Consider the following 25,261-nt stretch of genomic DNA (forward strand, 5'->3'; position numbering starts at 1 on the left):
TTTTCCTGGCTATCCAATGGTGACCTTTACTTTGACCTTGACCTTCAACGGATGTCATCTAGAGTTTCGAGGGTTTTCGGCATTATATTGATATAAAACAGATTACTCATGGGTTTTTGTGATCGCTAAACACGAATATGCCATCAGAATTGACCTCCGGAGGACGTGGTGGTCAGGGCCACTGCAAGGGGCGTCATCTTCTAGAGTTTCGATGGTTTTCAGCATTTAATTGATGCAAATGAATTACTGGAGCGTTTTTTGAGGTCGCTAAACACGAATATGCCACCAGAACCGACTCCCGGAGCACCAGGTTTCCAAGGTCAATGAAAAGCGCTCCTGGAGTTTCGAGGGTCTTTGGTATTACATTAATGCAAAAGGAATAAGTTATAGGTTTTTGGGGTTGCTGAACACGAATCACAGACACAGGAGCACCTGGTGTCTAAGACAGGTTATTTTCTGGAGTTAAAAACCTAAAAGTAATCCATTTGATTCCTCCGAAACTCCAGAAGATAACCTGTCTTAGGCACCAGGTGCTCCTATGTCTGTGCTGATCACGTATTCATGTTCAGCAACCCCAAAAACCTATAACTAATCCGTTTGCATTAATGCAGTACCAAAGACCCTCGAAACTCCAGGAGCGCCTTTCATTGACCTTGGAAACCTGGTGCTCCGGGAGTCGGTTCTGGTGGCATATTCGTGTTTGGCGACCTCAAAAAACCCTCCAGTAATTCATTTGCATCAATTAAATGCCGAAAACCATCGAAACTCTACATAGAAGATGACATCCCTTGCAGTGGTCCTGGCCACCACGTCCTCCGGGGGTCAATTATGATGGCATATTCGTGTTTAGCGATCACAAAAACCCATGAGTAATCTGTTTATATCCATTAAATGCCGAAAACCCTCGAAACTCTAGAAGATGACGTCCGTTGAAAGTCAAGGTCAAAGTAAAGATCGCCATTGGATAGCCAGGAAAAAATCCTAGACTACTTGTACTTTTCCTTGATCCAAACGTCTACATGTTGCCAGATAACCAGTAACTCAGGGAATTGGAATACCCAGTAAATCTTATAATTTTCCGAGTTTGTGCCTCTCTATCTTGAAAATCCTTCATACGACTGAGTTGTGCCCATGAGAACTTTTTGTCAGGATGCTTCAAAGGGTATTTTCCCAAAGTATGAACGAAATCCACAAGGACACAATTTCCATAAGGTTTGTGTGGGGTACTTTTCGATTTTTTTTATTATTGTAAGTGAAATTGCATAACTACAAGAATACTCTTCGAAAATTTCAGATTAATCGGAGTAAAATCGGGGAGGCTACAGAAGCCTCCCCGCCTTGTATAGTAGAAGGGGCTATATAAATATATCTAGATATTTCTTTTTTCCTTAATACTGAAAATTTCTCGAAATCGTAGGAAATATATTACAAGTCAACTAATTACATTATTTACATTTATTGCGTTCTTCTTTTTGAAAGTCGCACCAGTTTTTGGGACACCTCGGGATCATAACGTCACAGGGATCGCACTCGGGAGTATGCAAAGCACCCACGAATTTTTCTCCTCTTTGGATATCATTCCTGAGGTACATGACTGCATTATCTAACAAACAAGATTCGAATTCTGACAGTTTTGGAATGCCAAGGTTCTTTGCTATTCCACCTAAAAAGAAATAGTAATTATAATAATAGTAAATATACAGTAACCGCCACGCTAGTAGACACACGGGCACATTGAGCTAATACAGTCCTGAACCCTTCACTTATGCCTAGAAGCACTCTTTAATTTTATGCCGAGAAGTAAACAGATTGATTCCAGATAGAAAAAATCCCTTGACGCAAAAGAAGAATAGGTTGTAGAATATTCGAGATGTCATTGAATAACCTAGAAATATCTTGTGAAATCTAGAACGCCAGAAAATGTATATAAATATAGGGTCGCCCATGTTTCTCTAACTGTCATCAAAACGACTAACTTCACGCGTAACTTTGATACGAGAATTATATAAAAAAAAATGCATTCCCAAGTAGCACAAAAAAACATTTTAGTTTTATTTACGGTTTATAAAGGTTTTATTGTGGTAAATAACAAGATAGTGGTTTTAAAGTTACCTTGCAGATATACTGCCAGAACTTTAAAACTGTTACGCATTTGTCACTAGTTTTAAAGGATCTAATAAGAGTATCAAATAAGACTAATTAATCTTAATAGATAATTTGTCTTATTGTAGTTTTAAAATGGTTTATTCTCAGTTTACTTTAAAACTAATCGGTTTTATGAAGATCTTTCGGGCTGTTTGGTTTTTTCGATTCTAGTTTGTTACCTTTTAGTTTTATTGCAGTTTTAAAGATTCTCCTAATGTGACTAATAAAACCTATTATTAAAACTACTTGATCTCAAGACTATTATGTCAGTAAAACATATGCCTTAAAACTATTTTTTTAGTTTTCTTTAAAGTTGCTTTCTTAAAAGCAATTAGTAGGCTATATTAAAACCAAACGCTCTTAACTGAATCAATTTGGTTATCGTAAAGACTAAACTATGCTTCTTGTTAGAAACAATAAAACTAAACGCATCCCATCTTCTTTCATGTCCAAAATGGTCGGCCATTTGTTTTAGAGCGAAACAGTGGTGTAGTGTGTTGTAAAAAGTGGAAGTACAGTTAGTATGGAAGACATAAGTCGCAAATACTTAAAATATAAACGAACTGGTCATTTAAAAAAAATACAACACACACAGCATTACGAAGCCTAGATTTTAGGTTAGATTCACATTAAAACCGACTGGCATTATTGACAGCAGCATTAAAACTAAACGGTTTTAATTCCACGGCAAGCTTGCTTTTATGTGGGATATAAGCTCTTGGAAAGGTATAAAATAAAACCATTTGATCTTAACAATTCTCTGTCGATAGGCCAAATAGTTTTATTTGGATTTCGGCCATATTGCTTTCTGGAGATGCTGAAAGCCATGATAGATTAAAATATAAGGGTTACATAAAAATTATAAATAAGCCACTTAAAGATATAAATTCGTTTTATTTTAACATTAAAACATTAAAATTGTAGATAAAATTATTTTTCTTTCAAATTAATATTTTTCAGATTTAAATTTTTTTATTATTTTTATTTTTTAATCGCCAAATGTCAGAAATTTTAGGGCGCCTGCGATATTAAGACCTATTTTTGTTAACATTATCAATAAAGATGGGTGCGCAAGTGTTTTTCTACCTTGACAGTCCGAAATAACCAAGTACTTTTTATTATTTTATGGTTACAAATACGTACCTACCTATCCAAAAAAACATGTAAAAATTTGTTGGCCTATATTATGGAGTATATGGGTTTAAAGAATCATTTAATTTGGTAAATTGTCTTTAAAAGTCTCCATTTAAGAAACCTTTTTAAGTTTGCTATAAAACTGCCTGCACTTAAAGTGTCTTTTAACATGGTTTTAAAAGCACCTTCACAGCAGCTTTAAAACCAGTTACTTAAGAAAACAAAGTTTTAAGAAGGCTTTTATTTTTGGTTTTATTGACCTCTTTCAGAGTGGGCCATTTTATGCTGAAAGCGGTTTTATTGCAACCTTAAGGTTTACTTAAAAACCAAATGGTTTTAATTTTAGTTTTATTCTACAGTTTTAAAGCATCCTTAAAAGACTTAATAAACCCATTCGGTGCTACTTGGATTTAAATCCAGATCCCGTAATTTTTTGAGCGTTATAAAGTGAGTACAAAGACATACATATTTCTTTTTTTGTAATTACAGCTTCAACTTACCGTACACTTCTTGTAGACTCTGCAGATAAGGTAGAGTCGTGTTGGGGAAACCTGGCGTGTCCATAAATATAGAAAGTTGACTAAGATAAAAAAGGGTTCAAGGCAGGTTTTGTTTATATTCGATTCAGAGTTGGACTACCATCTCCATATAGTAACTATTTCAGCATCCTTATGCATCATCAGTGAAGATTATGCAGTCACAACTCTGAAGGGAATACAAACATTCTGCCTCTTTTAAAGCAAACCATCGCGATGCGATGAACCCGCCTTTTGAGACGCAATACAGCGACATCTCTCGTATTACGAGGAAAACGAAAAGCCCTAGATACAAAGTTTACTACTTTTTAAACAATTAGAATAATTGATTATTCTTTTTTATCTTTTTCTATCTTTTTTATCTTTTTCATTTTTACTCAATTTGTGAGTATTTAGAAACTGTCTTTCGGTCCTTTTCCTAGACGAAGATAAGGTAAATGCGTGGCCTAAGTGTCCTCTATTTGCTTTCTCCTATTTCGTCGTCTCTATGTGATTATATATTGTAAAATCCGGAGATATGGGATGCAGCCAGAAAGCAGTTTATTAACGAAAAGTCTTGGATTTAAAATATTGTTTATTATATTTTTATTTCAATTATTCTAATTGTTTAAAAAGTAGTAAACTTTGTATCTAGGGCTTTTCGTTTTCCTCGTAATAAGAAAGTTGACTGTTTATAGAAATGTTGTGTTTGAAGTTTATAATAATTATTGTCATTGTTATTATCATGTGTTGAAGTTGTAAAACACTATTGATACTTACTGGGTCCTAATAAAAGAGGAGTAGACAAATAATTGACGTTGGGGTGGGCTTTGGAGGGGACATAAGCGCATTCGATGACATCTGGGTGTCCCCTGATGGCTTTGACTAGAGATATGACAAGACGGGCACAAGCAAAGGCACTGACGAAATGTCCGTTCACGGGGGGTTTCAATTTCAACATATTTTCCCTGGCTTTTCTGACAGTCGCCGTTATACTTTCTATTTCTTCCTGAAAAGTCACAGAGAACAATCATAACATTAGCAGAAGAACAACAAGGTTTTAGGACAGGAAGATCATGCACCGATGCTATATTTATACTGAGGAATGTTTAAGAGAAGTCATTAGAATACAACAAACCGGAACATTTATAATTGGATATAGGAATTGAGTCAATACTCGCAATCTTAAGTTTGTATTTTATTAGTTGTTACATAATCATGGGGCAACCGGTTTCGAGTCTTACAATTTATGACTCATCTTCAGGCCCAGTACAAAAAGTCTTCACAATACAAACTACAAGCTAAAATCACAAAAAGGGACAAACATGTACATATACTTATATAAAAAACATAAATAACAACTATATCTTGGTTTAAATTACATACAATAAAGCCAAACGACTGTATAGTATTGAACTTAATAGTCTATAGAGTGTATACTGAGACATTTAGCCATTGGGAGTGACCAATCTGATGAGAATTGCTTGGTATATAATTTAATATATACTACCATCAATCCTTAAATAGTTAAGGGTTGATGGAGTCTTGACAAGATGGTATGTGATCAAAAAACACATAAAGTTTGTAGTAATAGGTATGTACTTACACATCAGTTACGGAAACCGTCCTACAGCCAAAGATGTACGTGGAAGTCACCAGCCCCATAAAAAAAGCTGACACTTTCAAAAATGTTTTATTAAAACAACCAAAAATAAAAAAAAATATGAATCACCCAGGAATTGAACCCGCAACCTTCCAATCTCAGTGCTAACGCATTTCCCACTACTCCAGCTAGGCCCTAGAAATAGACATGTACATGTACATGTACAACACGGCGACATATAGTGTAAAAATGTTATGCTTACATAATATTTTATTATTTTACTACAGGGAAACACAAATCCAAAAACACAAGAATTATAATAAATAATACATTTCCTAAAACCACTAATATATTCTTTGGTAGGGGAGCCCAAGCGGGGATTTTTGCAGTTACTCGAGCGCGTCAGATTATCATATGGGAAGAAAATTGGTACACTGCAGATGTACCTACACCATATATTAGCTCTTAACACAGGGAAGTTCGTTAAGGGGGGCCCGAAAAAAAATCTATCCTTAAAAAAACTCTAAATTGTCAGATTAAGATAAGGTAAGTTAAGTACATGCAAAAGAGTGTATATTTCAAAAATCTGACGATTTGAGCCGGGCGTAAGGAAATACGCGAGTCCCAAAGTTTCACAAGAAAAAAGCGAATATTTCGCGAAATGAATGATAGATCGAAAAACTAAAAAATATGTACTCAATATTTTTTTAAAATCTATCGAACGATACCAAACACGACTTCCCACGGAGAGGGGTGGGGGTAAATTTAATATTTTAAATACGAATCCCGCGATATTTCGCGAAATAAACATCAGATCGAAAAACTGTAAAATACACTTATTCAGTATTTTTGAAAAATCTATCGAACGACATCAAACACGACCCTCCACGGAAGAGGGGTGGAGGGTTACTTTAAAATCTTAAATAGGAGCTCCCATTTTTTATTGCAGATTTAGATTCCTTACGTAAAAATAAGTAACTTTTATTCGAAACATTTTTTCAAATTATGGATAGATGGCGTTATAATCGGAAAAAACCATTGTTGGAAATGGAAAATTAAATTAAAAAATGGCAAGCGCCCACTAAAATGGAAAACTTTACTTAACTTTTTTTGGTTTTAGGACATACTGTTCACAACCCAATAGGTCCCCATAACGCTCGAGTGACTGCACATTTAGCATACTTTGCTCCCCTACCACTTTTAATGACTTATTTGCACGGTTACAGATACATACATACCTATCTTGAAAGATTAGCAATGAACTACATACTGTCAGAACTACATACTGTCAGTGTGCGCAGGCGCGGATCATGTACAATTTTACCCTCAATCGATTCGCCGCTAAAGAAGAATATCTTCAAAAAGTAAGAACTAAAAAACAATACCTAATGGGAGAAAAACAGCTTAAAATAATCTGTTATGCAGACGATGCAATACTAATCTTTCATAGTTAAAATGATTTACAACGTATGCTGCACCAATTTAACATAACCATCAGAAAATTGAACATGTTAATTTTCCCAAAAAAGACAAAATGCATAGTTATAACAGTAAATTCAATAAGATGTAATTTTGAGCTGGAGGGTCAGATAATAGAACAACTGATGGAGTTTAACATATCTAGGCATCACACTATCTAGCTAGGGAAAGCTCGAAACAGAAGTGGAAGATTAAGGGAATAGAGCAAACAGAGCTGTAAGTTGCCTGAATGACACAATAATATGGAGAAATAAAAATATCGGAAAAGAGATGTAAGAATTTAAAAAACAGTCATCAGAGCAATAATGACATACGCGGCAGAAACACGACCCGACACAGAGAGGACAAAAAGATTGCTCGAAACAGCAGAGATGAAAACCCTTCGAAAAATCGATGGTAAGACTCTATGGGACAGAGCTAGAAGTACAGATATACGACGGAGATGCAAGGTGGATAACATTAATAACTCAGTAAGAAACAGAAGAGCAGAATGGAATGACCACATAAGCTGAATGACAACAAATAGAGTAGTGTCGGATAGTGGCAGTGGGATGACCAAGAAAACGATGGAACGACTACTTACTGGAGGCACATTGAAAAACAGACAGTCATGTCTATACAAAAAGAAGGAGAAAAAGAAGATGAAAACTAGTAAAAGAAGCAACATGCTGACTTAGTGTCCAAAACTATACCTATGGTCTAACTTACTGTTGTATATTCCGGCGATGGCTTCGTACTGGACAAAACGGGCACCATGGTGTCCTCGGTATTCCCTCCTATAACTGGAACCATCACACACTCCGGTTCCAAGCCCAAGACGCGTGCTGCGAAGGTATTGGCTCTTACAGTGTCCAATGTGGTTACTCCGAAGACTGAGTTGGGGTTGTAGGCTCCGCGTTTCTTCAATATCTCGCAGGTCATTGGTATCAGGCTGTTGATAGGGTTAGTGGCGATGGCCAGAAATGACTAGAGGAAAATTAGAATATAATTAGGATTTCTGGATATTATCTAAATGGTATTACAATTATTGAAAAGTGCAACAAATACAATAAACCTCTTCACATGGCATTTGTGGATTACAATAATATAAGGCATTCGATTCTATATTATAAATCTGGGTCGTATTAGAAGGAATGAATAATGCAAAGAATGATTTCAGATATAGAATACTCCAAAAATATATATGCGACAATGCACCTATGCAAATAAATATAGCAGAAGGTCTAACAACAAGCAAAATAAGAACAGAAAGATGAGTTAGACAGGGAGATACTATCTCTCCAAAATGATTTACTCTGGCATTTGAAGATGTGTTGAAAAAGTTAAATTGGAAACAACGCGGAATTAAGATCGATGGCAGAATTTTAAGTCATCTAAGATTTGCCGATGACGTAGTAGGGGAGACCGGGGCTAGTTGTCACAGGGGTAAGTTGTCACAATGCCGATTTCTACCTTATTTGTGAAGTTAACACGCTGTACCATCCACATGCGAAAGGTATTATTCATCACCACTTCCACACAAAATATTACAGATATCGACCAGTAATTGTTTCTCTTATTTGTGTATATGTGTTTTGAGGCTTCTCATGTAAAATTTTTAATCTTCAAACATCTCATGCTGTGAGTAAATTTGTGAAACCAAGGTAATAAAAATATATTTTAAAGGGTACTGTCAATCTAATAGATTATATACGTAGGCATATTTTGATATATTTATTCATTGGAATATTTTTGATTTGACATTCAGTTACGGAAGGTTATGGGGGGCTAGTTGTCACAAATTACACGGGGCAAGATCTCACTGTGACAACTTGCCCCGCAGCATTTAAATCTGTTGAAATGATTTTAGACCGTATTAAAATCATATTAAATTGCTAAAGAATACAGGGTAAATCATTTATGAATTTGCCAAAAGTAAACTTTTTGTGAAAAAGTGATTTAATATCTACAGGATTAAAATTTAATTTCTAACCTAAATGCTGTTATTTTGCTTGCATAGCATGAATGAAGTCAAACCCCTGAAAAATCTATTACTATATATGATATACCTGGTATTGTGGCAACATTTCGGCCTATGATACTTAGCTCCAAGTAATATAATGTCGGGATTTAGGATCACTGGTATCTATCCCTTTAACAGGGATATATTCTCAGAACAAGACTTCCTCCCCAGTTACGTTACTGATCGAAAGAATCCAAATTAAACGGAAGTGGGCATACCTGACACCTTAGGAGGGAAAATTTAACTAATATGTACAGGAAACGAAGATCGTGGGTTAAATAATTTAGAAAACCTACAGACAAGCAGTGAGAACATTCAAAAGACACCAAATAATCAATTTGTCAACATCCAAGAAAATTAAGATCCGAATGAAAACCTTGCAGGTAAGAATCCTTTAAGAGCCTTTTTTAAACTAATAATTTCCTTTTCTTAAAACAGGTAGGTATATATACTCCCTGTTTTGAACTTGAACAAATCAAGAGTTGACGAATTGTACACGTTTCAATTTTTAGGTCACTCGGATTTACTATAGGTAAAAAAATGAGAGTCAGAAATGACACCACCCAGAGGATTTAAAGCAGGGCTGTCTGTAGAAACGATTCGTCCTTTCCCAAAGCTGCGAACAGGACCAACCGCCTTCAACGTAAAAAAACGCAAATCATCAATACCATACAGATACTTCAGTCAAGGATGAAATTCTGTAGGACGAAAAGTCTAGGCAAAACAAAAAAATATACAAAAAAAGAAAAGCGTTAAAATGAATCTGCCTTCTACGCAAAAAAAAAATAGGGCCAAAAGAAAAGAAGACATTTCATCGAACAAATAAGACTGTATATGGCTTGTTTGCGGAGAACTTTATTGCGCTTCTATAAAAAGTTGGACCAACGTACAGCATGCAAACAATGGATACATACAGGCTGCACCAATGGAAATCAATTTTATGTATGCCACAATTGTGACTCAGAGGCCAATATGTGTAGTTATTTCTAAGTTTGTAAGTTCTTCTTTGAATAAAAACGTTTTATTTCACATTTACTTTATTTTTGTAATACTGTGACAATTTGCCCCAGGTACTGTGACAACATGCCCCATCTAGGGGTATGTTGTCACACAAATCCTGTCGAAGGTTAAATCATCGTATCATTTTAACCACTCGTATCTATAATTTTAGAAAAATATGAATGGGTAGCCTACATTTCGACTAATTATGTGGAGGAAGTTTGGTTAAAAAAAAATAAAAACTGTCTGAGTTACAGGGCCTGAACCAAAAACTGTGACAACTAGCCCCGGTCTCCCCTACCTACTCATAAGCAACAAAACAGAGGAACTAATCTACATGCTAAAGGAGCTTAAACAAGAATCTGAGGAAATCGGTTTAAAAATGAATTTAAATAAAACAAAAGTGATGATAAATCAAAATATCACAATAGATTTAGATGGAAGTGAGATCGAAAGTGTCGAAGAGTATATTTTATACCTAGGTCACACGATCAAACTAGGCAAACATAATCAAACGGCAAAGATAACTACAGTTGAGTCCGCGAGTCTTTACCCGTGCGTCATTAGTACCTGGCGAGATAAAACACATACTTTTTATCTAGCATCATTCTCTTCCACGCATGAAACTCATGACAAACCAGCTGCCGTTTGTTATTAAGTAAAAACACATGTTATTTCTATGAACCGTCTAGACTCAGTGCAGTGAAAAGAGATAGGTACAAAAAAAGACGATTCGGTATGTTTTCATATTTTAAGAACAATTTGTTTGACGTTTCTGCTTTGTTTACTTTTGTGGCTGTCAGTCAGTTGAATTTTTTGCGGTTTTTGTCGAATTTTTATGTTTTGAAGTTTCTTTATGTTACACAAACAGTTGTTTTCACAACTAATTTTATATTGGGCTTTGAAATTTTAAGGTAAATAATTATATTTTGGCAATTAATATTTAAAACATACAAAGCTAACGTCATTCACACAGTAAAGAAATGATTGTGTTTAGATTTCCGTCAAAGTGAATAAAATAACAAAAATAAAATATGTTATTAAATTTTTTTATAAATTGTTTATTTATTTATTAATCAATAATAATAAAATAATTTATTAAGCTGCTTCAAATGTAGTTGTAATTCTGCACAAAAATTTTGAAGCAAAACTTACATTTGGCATTCTATATATTTGATAACGTCAAATTTTATAATAAAACCCGTAATCGGAACAGTAGCCACTTTCTGTCAGTTGTTGTTGCGTGAAATAGATTTCCGACTTATTTCATATGCTTTAAATGATGACGCACGGGTAAAGACTCGCGGACTCAACTGTAGAAGAATCCGAATGACTTGAGTAGTAGTAAGAAGACTGAGTGATGTTGAAAACAAAAAGGTACCAATAAATCTAAAGAAAAGAGTATTCAACAATTATATTCTACCAGTTATGATTTACGGAATGGAGATCGTGACACTTACAGAGTAATCAGCAAATAAATTAAAAATAAAATAAAGGGCCATCGAACGAGCTAGACTATGAGTATCTCTGAGAGAACATATACGAAATGAGGACGTACGAATCAGGACGAAGGTGGAGGAAGAATTGCGCAAATGAAATCGAACTGGGTAGGACACGTGGCACGACAAAATATCGAAAGGTGGACGAAAAACATTGTACATTGCAGACCACGCGAGCTCAGTCGTAATAGAGCAAGGCCACAAAAACAATGGCTAGAGAAAAAGTGGGGAGAAACTGGCACTAAATAGCACAAAACCGAGAAGAGTGGACAACACATGGGAGGTCCTTTGTCCAGGAGTGGCAAGAAATAATACTACATAGTTCTATCGAGCTAAATCAAGCGAATAAGGTAACGCTGTAACAATCTAGACTTTTGCGATTGTCCAAGTTTTTCTACATTATTCTACATTTTCTACAAAGTAAGTCATTTTCAATTATGTAGTCAAGAAATTATACATTTAACAGTTTTTGCAAATATTTATTTCACAAAATCTCTATGAGCTACAAAAAAATCTATTCATCACCTTTTCACACATCTTGTAGCTTGTAGCATCAGTTCCGATTTATCACCATGTGTTTAATATGTCATTAACTTTGTCTTGAAAAAGGCAATTCATATGCCGAGATAAAGATTGCTGTTGATGAATGGTCCGTTAACAGCAATCTTTTAAATCTGCCAGAATGAGATACATGTCATGGAAAAATTTGGGGTTTAAAATCTGATAATCTATATTGGATTGGTGAAAGAAGCATCAATTACCTATGCATCGGTGGTATGGTGACCAAAAGTGAAGCACACATGTCATCTTCAAAAACTTTCTTGCCTTAGAATCACAACAGCTCTGAAGGACGGGACAAAAGTATCAGACTATAGACTTATCATATCAGAGTCATATCAATGAATCCATATCTAATAATGAACTTTTACCTAATATCGATTATTTCATTCATAGAGATTCTGACCAATAGAAAATTACAAAAATAAAAATTACAGGGATATTTTTTGATAATTTCCCGTCGTTAAGTATTTTACGTCAGTGCACTTCGTTGCTACGCAAAAATACATTCAGTGACATTAATGAGAAATAATATTTTACAATTTGTCACAGAGAACACCAACCTTGAACAGGTTTAGTAAATATTCAGGCGAATATATCAATAAAATATTAGTTAAAATGATTTAAAAAGACAGTTTTATTCATTAAATAATCTTACGGATATACTCTCGAGCTCGAATTATTTATTTATTTTGCCCTCGTGACATTTTGACATAATTTCACTCCCCTTCGGGTCGTGAAATTAAAACTGTCGAAGTATCACTCGGGATAAAAATCGATAATTTTATAGCTCTCATGTAATTACTACAGATTATATTTTTCATAGCATACCCAGGGCCTATTTTACCACTAGGCCCGTGAGGCACCTGCCTTGGGCCCGCATTTTAATGAGGCCCGGAATGATCACAAAAAAAATTATGATTGCATTAACCAAATAAATTTTCAAAGGACACCGCACATATCGTATGGAAAATATAATGTCACTCAAATGAAATAAAATTTAGATGAATAGATGCGTCCTGAAATTTCAATAATTTGATACCATTACGCCAACTCTGAATTTGCCTTAATTAGGGCGTTAATTGTAATTAAAGTTTATCGAAATCGCATTTAAAAGTCCATAAAATTGGCATTCATAAATAATATTAGTCTAGCGGCTATTGAAACAGTCTATTCACCACTAGCTTAACCCTTAACTACAGACATCCCAATATTAGCACGTAATTACAGATCCCCGGTATTTTTTACCGGCCATTATAAAATAGAGTCAAAATATAAAGTTAATAATAAAAAACAAAAAAAAATTGCATTATGAGTTTTTCTGGAGTCGCTAGATATAAGAAAAAATGGTAAAATGAGTGATTTTAATAATATAATACAAGATTTTTGAAGAAAAATCTATTAAACCAGAATTTTGGTAACATTTTTGGTCTATTGAAACAAACGGCCATAAATGCTATGAACAAAAATTTAGACTTTTTTTTAACAAATAAACGTAACATAGAGTCACAAAGGAAACATAAAATAGCATTTACAAAAAATTTTACATCCATGAGAAAAAATCTGCAAGGGGTAAAATTATCACAGAATTAAATGGCAATTCCATTTTTGCAAAGTGGCCTCAAAATTTTTATCGTCAAATTTAACCTTCATTGAAGGTCCAGGATGACTTCCGCAGTACATTTCTTTACTTTTTTCCTAAAAACATAAAAAAATAATATAAGCATTTCAGATTTACAAATATAGTACTCATATAAAAATACTTACTTAAAACAGACATCCGGTAATTTTTACCGGTTAAGATTTTTGATGTGTGCTAGAAAAGAAAATATTGACAATACACACTACACGTTTTGACTAGCATTGTTATACAAACTACCCGAGAGGTACAGAGACACATGAACTTGTAAGTCGTGAGGTTACCATGAAATCCACATTTTGGGAATGCCCGCCGGTAAAAAATACCGGATCTCTGTAGTTAAGGGTTAAGCCGATTAGAGGCGGTACAACTAACCAATAACCTACTTTATTATCAATAATATCCTACTTTATTACTTTATTATCCTACTTTATTATCAATAATAATAGGAAAAGATAAGAGTAAGCTTCTGCCTTAATCCCTCAGAAAGATTTATGGAGTAAGCGCATCACAAGATCTTTTTTCTGTCTTTGACACACGTACATTCCCATTTGATTTTAGATTATTTTTTATCAATTTACGCTCTTGTTAATCAAAATACAGAGTTGGCGCAATGGTATCAAATTATTGAAATTTCAGGACGCATCGATTCATGTAAATTTTATTTCATTTGAGTGACATTATATTATCCATAAGATGTGTGTGGTGTCCTTTGTCAACTGTGTCTTAGTCACAATTGTTTTAGAACAATTATTATTAAAAAAGTTGATATTGTCGGGGACAAAGCTACGACAATGCTTCAATGTCGGTAAAATAAAATGTACACGCGAAGAAGAAAAATCCAAAAGCGCTCATTATGTACCTTTCGCCAATCATTCTTTAAATTTAGTAGGTAATAGAAACTTGTTTAGAAGCTGCGAAGTATTTTGACAACGTATAGTAAGTATATTTCTACCCTTCAGGTGAAAGGTATTTCTCGGTACTGAAAAGAGTAAGTCATATTTAGGAAATTCTCTAAACCAACTATGTCTGTCGTCTTTGGCTATATTATTATATAGAAAATGATAATTACAAAAAATTGATGTACATACAAATGTACATAAATTTAATTAATTTAAACTTTTTTCCACAAAACTGGAGATTGAAGTGCGGGAAGCAGTCAGAGCTGTAGGACCACTGCTATATATAAATATATATATTTTTTATTATTATCTATAGTGTATGTGCCAATAATCGCTAATCACTAATCGCTAATGTCACGCTTAAGCTTAAACGTATTAGAAAACCCCAAAGAACTCCAAATATAGATGTTAGCAAACTGAAAGAAGTTGATATAAAAAACAAACTTCAACAGAAAATATACGAAAACTTAGATAAATTAGATACTAACAACTACGAGGTAAACCATCAATGGGAAACACTAAAAAACTGCCTACTTGTTCCATGCAAAGAGATATTAAAAGAACCGATAAGAAAAAGAGACAACTGGATGACCAACGAGATACTCGGCATGATGGACCAACGAAGACAAGCCAAGAACAAAGACAATCACTAGGGAGCGGATTTTATGCTAAATGCATATTGCTTGCATATTTCGCATATTTGAGAAGTTTACCAAATTTTGCATATTTTTAAATACACGTGAATATTATGTGAATATTCAAAAACATTTTGTTCAAAAGAAAAAAATTAAAAATTTTCTAATTCGACACAAATATTCCCCAGCACATGCTGTCATATATTTTCGAGAATTACCTAAAATCGGCTCATTCACTACCTTTTTGGTTTCTCTTAGAAAACTCCCGTTCTTTATATATTGTCCTCCTATATATTGTCCGTCCTTAATATATAATATTTGCCTGATTCCTCAACATTTTAAGTTTAAACAGTTTGAAGACTATGTGTTATTGTCGTAAATACCATCTTAGGTAAATTTTCGGTTACACAACACGTCGGGACAGAACTGCATGAGTGAAAATGCAAAAAGATGAGCTAATCAAAAGTAGTTTTTATCAGTTATCCATTGACAGTAGACAATCGTTGATGACTTCATCAAATGAACAATATAAATTTAATTCAGATTTTAAAAAGAACGGAAAAATCCTGTAAAAGCTTTTTGGAAATATATTCCAAGAAAAGTTATCCCGATGAAAGTACATTGAGAAAAAACTACGTACCTACCTCAAATTTACAACGATACCTTAAAATATTCAAGAAGATAGTGGAAAAGCGATACATTCATTTTATTGTAGATAAATATGTGGTTGCTCAAAATGCGCATTTTATGAAATTATTGTGCATATCTTGCGCATATTTCGTAATTTTTTACTGCATATGTATGCGCATATTTCATCAAAATTGCTCGCATATAAATCCGCTCCCTAACAATCACAATTACAAAATAATTAACAATGAAATCAGAAAAAAGATAAGAGAGACAAAACAAACTTACTATGAGGAAAAATGTAAAGAGATAGAAGATCTTCAGAACAAATACGATTTATTCAACCTACATAAAAAGGTTAAAGAAATGGCAGGGCTGCAAAAAAGAAACCACAACACAACTCTTTTAGACAAAAATGGAAACACTATTATAACTACTGACGAAAAGCTAAAACGATGGAAAGAATATATGGAAGAGCTTTTCGACGACGAAAGAGGAAACCTACAAGACATATCTTTCGAAAACAGGGAAACAAGTGTAGAAATTACAAAGGAAGAAATATTGTATGCACTAAAAAACACCAGTAACGGAAAAAGCCCGGGGCCAGATCAACTGCCTATTGATATTCTTAAAATAATAGAAAATTAGTACATAGATGTCCTCTTAAAGCTATTTAATGAAATTTATCAGTCGGGTAACACACCCAATGAATGGTTGATCTCAACATTTATTTGTCTCCCAAAAAAGAAAAATGCTAGAGAATGCACCGACCACCGTACCATAAGCCTGATGTCTCACACACTTAAAATGTTTGTAAAGATCATTCATAAACGCATTTACCAAATACTTGATATGGATATTGAAGAAACGCAATTTGGATTCCGTAGAGGCGTAGGTACCCGTGAAGCTCTCTTTGCATTCAACGTACTAATCCAGAGATGCTTGGACGTGAACCAGGATATGTACGTCTGTTTCATAGATTACAACAAGGCTTTCGATAAAGTACGCCACAAACAACTAATGGACGTCCTCAAAGCAAAACAAATACAATACAATGACCTTCGAATTATAACAAATCTATATTAGGTATAAACAACAAGCACACATACGCATTAACGAACACACATGAGAAGAGTTCGAAATTAAAAGAGGAGTGCGACAGGGGTGTGTATTGTCACCACTACTATTCAATGCATACTCTGAAGAAATTATGAAAAGAGCTCTTGAGGGAGAAACAGCAGGACTAAAGGTAAATGGAACGCCAATTAACAACATTAGATATGCGGACGATACTATCATAATAGCAGACAACCTTAAAGACCTCCAAAAGCTAATGAACAAGATAGTTGAGTATGGAGAAGAATATGGATTATCAATAAACATCAAGAAAACTAAATTCATGGGGATATCAAAAACCCAAAATAATGATGAAAGCCTGACAATTAAAGGTAAAACTTTAGAACAAGTAGAAAGCTATAACTATCTTGGCACAATAATTAATCACACAAACGATTACTCCAAAGAAATGAAAGTTTGAATAGAGAAAGCAAGAACAAACTTCCACAAAATGAGAAAGGTACTTTGTGCAAGAGAACTGAAATTAGACTTGAGAGTTAGGCTGGCAAGGTGTTACATTTTCTCGACTCTACTTTACGGGCTAGAAGCATGGACTCTTAACGCATCGACTACTAAAAAGTTGGAAGCATTTGAACTGTGGGTGTATAGAAGAATCCTGAAGATATCATGGACCGAGCATACAACAAACAACGAAGTCATGAGAAGAGTGAACAAAAGACTGGAAATATTGGAAACCATCAAGACACGAAAGCTGCAGTACCTGGGGCATGTTATGCGTAATGAGAGACACAACATACTTCAGTTGATTATACAGGGGAAAATCCAGGGCAAGAGAAGTGTAGGAAGGAGACGAATTTCGTGGTTGCGTAACTTGAGGGAATGGTACGGATACACATCAACCGAACTGTTTAGATCAGCAGCATCTAAGATCAGAATAGCCAGGATGATTGCCAACCTCCGTCGCGGAGATGGCACGTGAAGAAGAAGAAGAAGATGTGCCAATAATGTACTATATACCTATTCAATTTTTACTCATGTTTAAAAATGTATATTTAAATAATAATTAAACTACGTTAATTGTTTACCTAAATATAAATTTTATTTATTGTTAATAAAAATTTAAAATTCTGGTGCAGCTATATTTCTATTAAATAATTAATATATTTATTTTTAAACTCCACATTTAGCCATATGGATCCAGATTTTTATTATTATTATTAAATTATATTTAGGAAACGGAAAATTATGTAGTGCCTCGGGCTCGATTTGAAGTAAAATAGTCTCTGAGCATACCTTACTAGCATATTTTGCTATATTGGTGACGATATCTTGCACGATTGTAGCATTGGATGACCACATCTTCTCTGGAGGCATAAAATCGGAGTCTGGAGCGGCTGCTACAACGACTACCACTTTAGAATTCTACAAAATAAATTTATACTTTATATGTTAACTTAAAAGCAAATATAAACTGAAACATGTCATAACGGTAGAGACCTAAGAAAGAAGAACATTATGGTGTCGTTACTTATAACATAAAATTGACTGTGGTATATTTCGAAATCAATCGTTCACGACATTGGAAGCGGCAGTAAAAAGAATAGGGCTATACGTTAATATTAATAAAACTAAGTAAATACACGAAGGTGTCCAACAATAATCAAGTAGCAAAACCGAAGATCTGACAGTTTAAACATCAAACATAGTCAGAAAAAGATCGAAAATATTGATATTGTTACAAAACTGACTTTTCTATGATATTTTAGGCACTAATGTTTAGTTTTAGTTGACTTTATTTATTTTTAATAACTTCTAAACAAATGAAAAACACTGAATTTATATATTTTATTTTACAAACTACGACATCTAATTTATTTATTTATTACACCAAATCTACTAATTTATCTAATTACAAATTCAAAAAAATATACCGCGCCCGTTACATATCAAAGTACACCGACGGTTTCATATTCACAACTAAACTCCAATTCCAAAAATGTCTATTTATATAGTTATGTACAATTAGTATACTGATTTCCAGAAAAATCGAAAGGTAAATATTATTTACAGAACAATAAAAAAAGGTTTATCGATGGCCTTCTAGATACGCCGATTGTAAACAAGTTTATTTTGTCTCGCCCACAGAAAGGGTCTCAGACAGTTCGCCACCAGAAGCTTCCGGAATTGACAGGGCCGGCCTGGGACCGTGACAATATACAGAACTCTAATCAAACCCGTACTCACACGTCAGAAACGTGGATGATGACAAAAACTGATGAAGAACGTTTAGGCTGTTTTGACCGTAAAATCCTTAGACATGTTTATAAAGGCGTGCAGGAAAACAGATTACGGCGTTAACGCTGTTTTAAGCTTTACCGCCTTTATAGTGAGCCTAGTATTGGTAACTCCATCAAAATAAACAGGATGCGGTGGTTAGGCCACTTAGCGATGATGAACGAGATGGAGCAGTCGAAACACATTTATAAAAGTAAAGACCAGATGGAGTGAGGTGAAGAGGCCGGTCCAGAGCACGATTTAAGGACCAGGTGGAAGACGAATTATGAGAGATAAGAGTACAAAATTAGAAAACCAAGGCGAAGGAGAGGAAGGAATGAAAGCTGACTCTAGAACAGGCCAAGATAACGAAGAAGACTTGCGATCACAAGTCTTTCCACGTGGAGACAACGTGCTCTGAATAAAAACGAATAGAAGAGAGGACTTAAACACAATGTGCTTTAAATTCTTGTTCTTTGATACTAATATGAGAAACTGATGATGGTCTGCTTTGTAGTGTCTCGTTTATAATTTTGATGTCATACTTGACGCTTTCACAGTAGTGTAATATCTCGAAAGTTATGGCTTTAAAAATGACTTACATGGAGAGCTTTTCCATATTCACTAGTGCCCGAAAAAGCTACAACTTTGCAATTAGTGTCCACATGGTTTAATTCCGCTGCCAGTGCTGCAGTGTGTCCAATGTCATGAATACAAAGCTCGTCTATTAAGGGAGACTGCTTCAATAGAAGGCATAGGGGTTGGGCTACTTTTCCTAAAAAGAAATTAAATTATTACAGCAAATTCATATTTGCTATAAACTCCAGACAAAAATAATGGTGGTCGACAGATTCCACACTATTCAACTGACATAACATGTTACAGGAATATCAGATAGTAAACAGCTTTGTCTATCTCGGGTCTAGTATAACTAACGATGGTAACTGCGAAGCAGAAGTTCGGAGACGTATTGGTATGGCAAAAAATGCGATGAGTCGCCTAACTAAAGTTTGGAAAGACAGATCTATCTCTCAATATATCAAGATGAGACTGGTGAAGGCCTTTGTATTCTCAATATTTCTATATGGGGCAGAGATTTGGACTCTTCACGCACACGAGCGCCAAAAAATTGATGCGTTTGAGATGTAGTGCTGGAGAAGAATGCTGCGCGCATATCTTGGACAGCTCATAGGACAAACGTTTCCATTCTAAACCAACTCAAGATTAAAAAAAGGCTGTCCACAATATGTCTGCAACGAATATTGCAATTCTTTGGTCACGTGGTTCGCAGAGGTGATGACAGTTTGGAGAGATTATTTGTTTCTGGAAACGTTCTGGGGAGAAGATCAAGAGGACGATCATGAACTAGATGGTCCGATCAAATTAAGAATTCAGCTGGAAACTCATTCTGCGAAGCTGTTAGAGCAGCTAAAGATATTGACCGATGGAAAAAAATTGTTAGGAATATTGGAAGAAATCACAATCCTCAGTAATGGTGAAACGACAAGAAAGAGAGCGAGAGATATTTGCTATATAACTTACCAGCTGCTCCGATAACTGTGACTTTCATCGCAGTGGAGCTGGAACTATAATTCTTGATGGTATGAATGTACGAGGTACATTTGCACAGGGCGTTCAAAGTTTTAATAAACATTTTAGATGAACAAAAATTTTGTGATACAGGAATGACAATTTCATTAAAACTTTTGTGACAAACAGAATTATGAATTGATGTTGCGCCTATTGACGTTTCAACTAATGACAGAAAGCAGTTTCATTTTTACATCATAGAGTCATTTTGTCAGAAAAGTTTCTGTTTTTTTTTGGCTGAAAGATAAAAGGCCATACAGAAATACAGAAGATTACTTTTTACAGCTTTAACTCTAAATTGAAACAGTACTGAAAGTCTAAATATTGTTCAGAAAGACCAGAATACAGTGGCTATTTTTGAGACGGACCACTTGAAGGCTAAGGCGAGACAGGCGATAATTTACGGTGCCGTAAGAACAGTAAGCGCTGTAAAATGAAGCGGCAGTAGCTGCAAAGCATGGCCAGACAGGGATGTAAATTACTTAGTGTCTAGAGATGTAAATACAGTGTATTGGTCGTTATTGTGGCTAGATGAGCTACAAATTTGGACCCAGGTCCATTCGTTTGCGACACGACGCTGATGATGGGCCCGTTCGGTGTTGCTGCTCGATATTTTACAGCTCAGTCTCGCCATCCACTACATTCACCGTGGGAACCATTTTCGTGCTTCATTTTACTGCTCTTTTACGGCGCCGTAAATTGTCGCTTATCTGACCGTAGCCTAAGAGCGAAAACAAACGAACCACTCTGCAGCGCTATACGTTGTGGATCCACAAAGTAGTTTCCGATGATTGACCGTGGGTTCTTATGTGGATTCGACAAACCATCCCAGACGAGCGACTGTGGCATGCCACTGTCGCTCGTCTGGGATGGTACGTTTGATTTGCATGGGAATTTACGGCTAATCATCGGAAACTACTTGCGGATCTACAACGTAGCGGTGCAGAGTGATCCGTTTGTTTTTGTCCTTACACTGAATCCAGCAGGCTGAACGACGGGGTGAGGATGAGGTTATTGTAAGGTTCAAAACAGACCAACCACTCTGCAGCACTACTCTGTGGATCCACAAAGTAGTGTCCGATGATTACCCGTAAATTCTTATGTAAACTAAACGTGCCATTCTACACGAGCGACAGTGGCTGGCCACGGTCGACAATCCTCGTCACTGTGGCGTCCATTACAAAATCATTGGGGCTACAAAAATCGCCTGTTTCAGCCACTTTGTGGATCCACTGAGTAGTGCTGTAGAGTGGTTCGTCTGTTTTGAACCTAAGGGTTCCGTGTACACTCATATATTTCAGATTTTTACAATTATGTGTGAGAATAAGTAGTGACCGGCAAAGCTTAGGCGGTAGGACGTCTGACCCGCATGCTGGTAAGCCGGGATTCGAAATCCAGCGCCGGCGAGAACAGGGAGACATTTTAAAAAATGTCTATAGGCCCCAGGTCGACTCAGCCTGAATAAAAATGAGTACCTACCTGGGGAATAATAGGCGATTGAAGCGTAGCACTGGCCCTGTTACCTTCCTTGTATGTATAGCGTAGACTCTAGATATAGCAGACTACCCTACTATAATCCCAAAGTTGCGTCAGCGGTATAAAACGGGAGACTATTATTATGTGAGACTAGGTACATGATGACTAAATGACTAACAAAAGGAGGAATGTAATGATAAACAAAGAAGTTCGAGCGAGAATAGAGGTAGCCCGACAAGGATTTTTCAAAATGAAAAGCTTATTTTGTAACAGTAAGTAGCATTAATATCAGTAGCATTAATAGATGTCGTTTTCTTCATTGCTGGTCAATACATTGAACATTCATTTTAGATTTAAAAAAAAAATCTCGTAATTAAGCAACATTACAGAATACTTAATTATGTCATTAACCTCAAATTGTTATTAACTCCGATAAAAAGTTAAATTTGTGTGTGGAAGTCAACTCCTACAACTTCCTCTTTAGACCTTTCATTTCAAGTATCCTACCTGAATGCATATTTTAAATCAATCCAAAGAAGGTGAACATTTTTTATCGAACAAACTAATCAACAATTAAGTACACACATACATTAATATTTGAACCAAACCAACAAATTGACAAAAGAACTAAAAAAAACTGTAGAGTTGTTTCTTAATGACCAAAAAATGATTAAATTGCTTTTATAAGACTCATATTCATAATACATCACAGCAATAGCCAACATTGGTTAGAGGTAGAGGTTTATGAGTTAAAGGAAATACCAGTGAATTTACAATTTACATTAGTAAGTAACATACCAAAAAAGTGAAAAAAACTCAATCTTACTTAAATTAAAACAATCCTGCCTATTTTCCTATGGTCAAAATTGATTTCATTCATAAATTCGTCATGCATGTTGCCACGTTGTTAAGTTTTTCTTAATTTTGCCGTAAGTTTAAAAATAAGATTGAAATCTAAACATCAATGTTTCTTTGAATGGGATGCGTCCAAATATACAAATTAAACTATACATTGTAATAATATAGGACGGGAAATAAGTAACCCTTAATTTTAACTTTGTAAAATTACCAAACATCTATCAATCTAAAACTGTTTTCATCAAAATTAGGGATGAACTCGAGCCGAGCTGAGCCAAGCTTTTGACAAGCTCGGCTCGAAATTTCGAAAAACTCAGCTTGAACTTCGAGCTGCAGGTTAGCTCGTGGCTCGTGTCGGCTCTCGGCTCGGCACAAATATTTCGAGTTATTGCTTTTAAATTAGTATTTGGTATCATACCAGCAGAAAAAAAAACACATTTTTGCTTCCCCCAAACAATGCGTCTGCAGTGAATTCCTTGCAGGTCAGTTATCGCCGGCCCTGGCGCTAAATATAGTTGATCCATCGTTTTCGTGGCCTTCCCACTGATCGTATTTCTATTGGGGAACCGTTTCTCGCCGTCTGTCCTACTTATTTATTTGTTGTCATTCGGCTTATGTGATTGTTCTCTTCTACACTTCTATTTCTTATCCAGTCCTTGACTTTCTTCATCTTGCACCTTTGTCGTATAAGTATCTGTACTTCCGGCTCTATCCCATAGTGTCTTACCATCGATTTTTTGAAGGGTTTTCATCTTCGTTGTTTCGAGCATCATTTTTATTCTCTCTGTGTTAGGTCGTGTTTCTGCCGCGTTATTGGTCTGATGATTAATTTGTAAATTCTGTTTTTCATTCTTTTCTCGATATTCTTATTTCTCCATATTGTTTCATTCAGGCAACCTACGGCTCTGTTTGCTCTATTCACTCTGTTCATTCGATCTTCCATTTCTGTTTCGGGCTTTCCGTAGGTAGAAAGTGTGATGCCTAAATATTTAAACACCATCACTTATGCTATTATCTGACCCTCTAGCTCTAATTTACGTCTTAGTAAATTTGTTATTATAATCTTCACTTTGGGAGATTAGTATAGTATCGTCTGCATAGCAGATTATTTTAAATTATTGTTTTTAGTTCTTACTTTTTTTAACATTTCATCCATAATCAGGTTGAACAATACAGGACTCAAGGAATCTCCCTGCCTTATCCCATTACTGTGATGGTACACGACAACCTTCACGGAATTTTCCTAATTTATTTGTTATAAAAATAAGGTCATAATATTATAATTGCAATTTGTATAATTTATTACGATAGTAGCAAAGTTCAAAGTACTGAACTCATTTGAAAGACTGCAAAGAAAGCACACGTCATTCTTAATATACGTATAGCACCTCACCATATATGGTCATACATATTGGCACTGTTTTTAACTATAACAGATAGAAATAGGAAGGTCGAGTACCTGAGACATCGTTGATGTCGTTGCACTTTCTAGCGCGTAGTCAGGGGATATAGTTACCGAGAAATGGGTTATCCCCGACCTATCTCAAGATCAACGTAATGTAATTGTACATTTAATTATATAAAAATAAAGTTTCTGTAAAAAGTTTAAGTTTATTTGTTCGGGGTAGTGTCTTCGTCTAGCAACCCCCAACTTCACATGGCGACCCGGCCTTAAGTTAAAGAATGGAGTTTTCTGGTTCGCATATAGATTGAGGTATGCAGCTCTACACTTAAGATGGGAAACAGCCAGGACAAAGAAAAAGAGGAACATATCTTCATAAACCAAGCAGGCAACAGCGGAGGTGTGACAGCTGAAACCGGCGAAAACGAAGAAGTTATCAATCCCTGGAATTTTGGGAATTGTGTCGTTCAGCCTGGACCTAATCATCGTTGGATGGATACTGTATCGATGATGGAAGAAGCAGCTTCGACGCCACATCCGATAGGAAGTATCTAAGTCAATGGAGATGCTGAGGTTAGACGCCCAGAATCCAGGACCAAACGCATAGACACATGTGCCCATATTAGTGAGTAATTTTTATTTTTAATACAATACAGTTTAACTACTTATCAGTGGCGGTTTCTCCATAAGTGCACATGTGCACGTGAACCCCCAAAATTATTTTCACACCAACATTCATATATGTAATATTTATCATTCTATAAATAATATTTTAATCTAACTATACAGTAATTGAAATTCGAAATAACAGATTTAAGGAGTTTATAAGTATCTAATAGGTAACATT

The 25,261-nt window shown here is 35.2% G+C and overlaps 1 protein-coding gene across 1 annotated transcript; it reads right to left on the minus strand.

Moving 5' to 3' along the window:
• Positions 1-1,401: 1,401 nt before the first annotated feature.
• Positions 1,402-20,831, minus strand: LOC114325454 (malate dehydrogenase, mitochondrial-like). Its single transcript, XM_028273536.2, has 6 exons — positions 20,631-20,831; positions 19,691-19,863; positions 18,108-18,236; positions 7,585-7,842; positions 4,575-4,803; positions 1,402-1,663 (listed from the first exon to the last, which is right to left on the minus strand). Exons 1-6 carry the CDS (start codon positions 20,740-20,742, stop codon positions 1,446-1,448), a joined length of 1,119 nt encoding a protein of 372 aa, XP_028129337.2. The 5' UTR covers positions 20,743-20,831; the 3' UTR covers positions 1,402-1,445.
• Positions 20,832-25,261: the final 4,430 nt, after the last annotated feature.

Source organism: Diabrotica virgifera, chromosome 4 (genome assembly GCF_917563875.1).
Source record: "Diabrotica virgifera virgifera chromosome 4, PGI_DIABVI_V3a".
NCBI lineage: Eukaryota > Metazoa > Arthropoda > Insecta > Coleoptera > Chrysomelidae > Diabrotica > Diabrotica virgifera.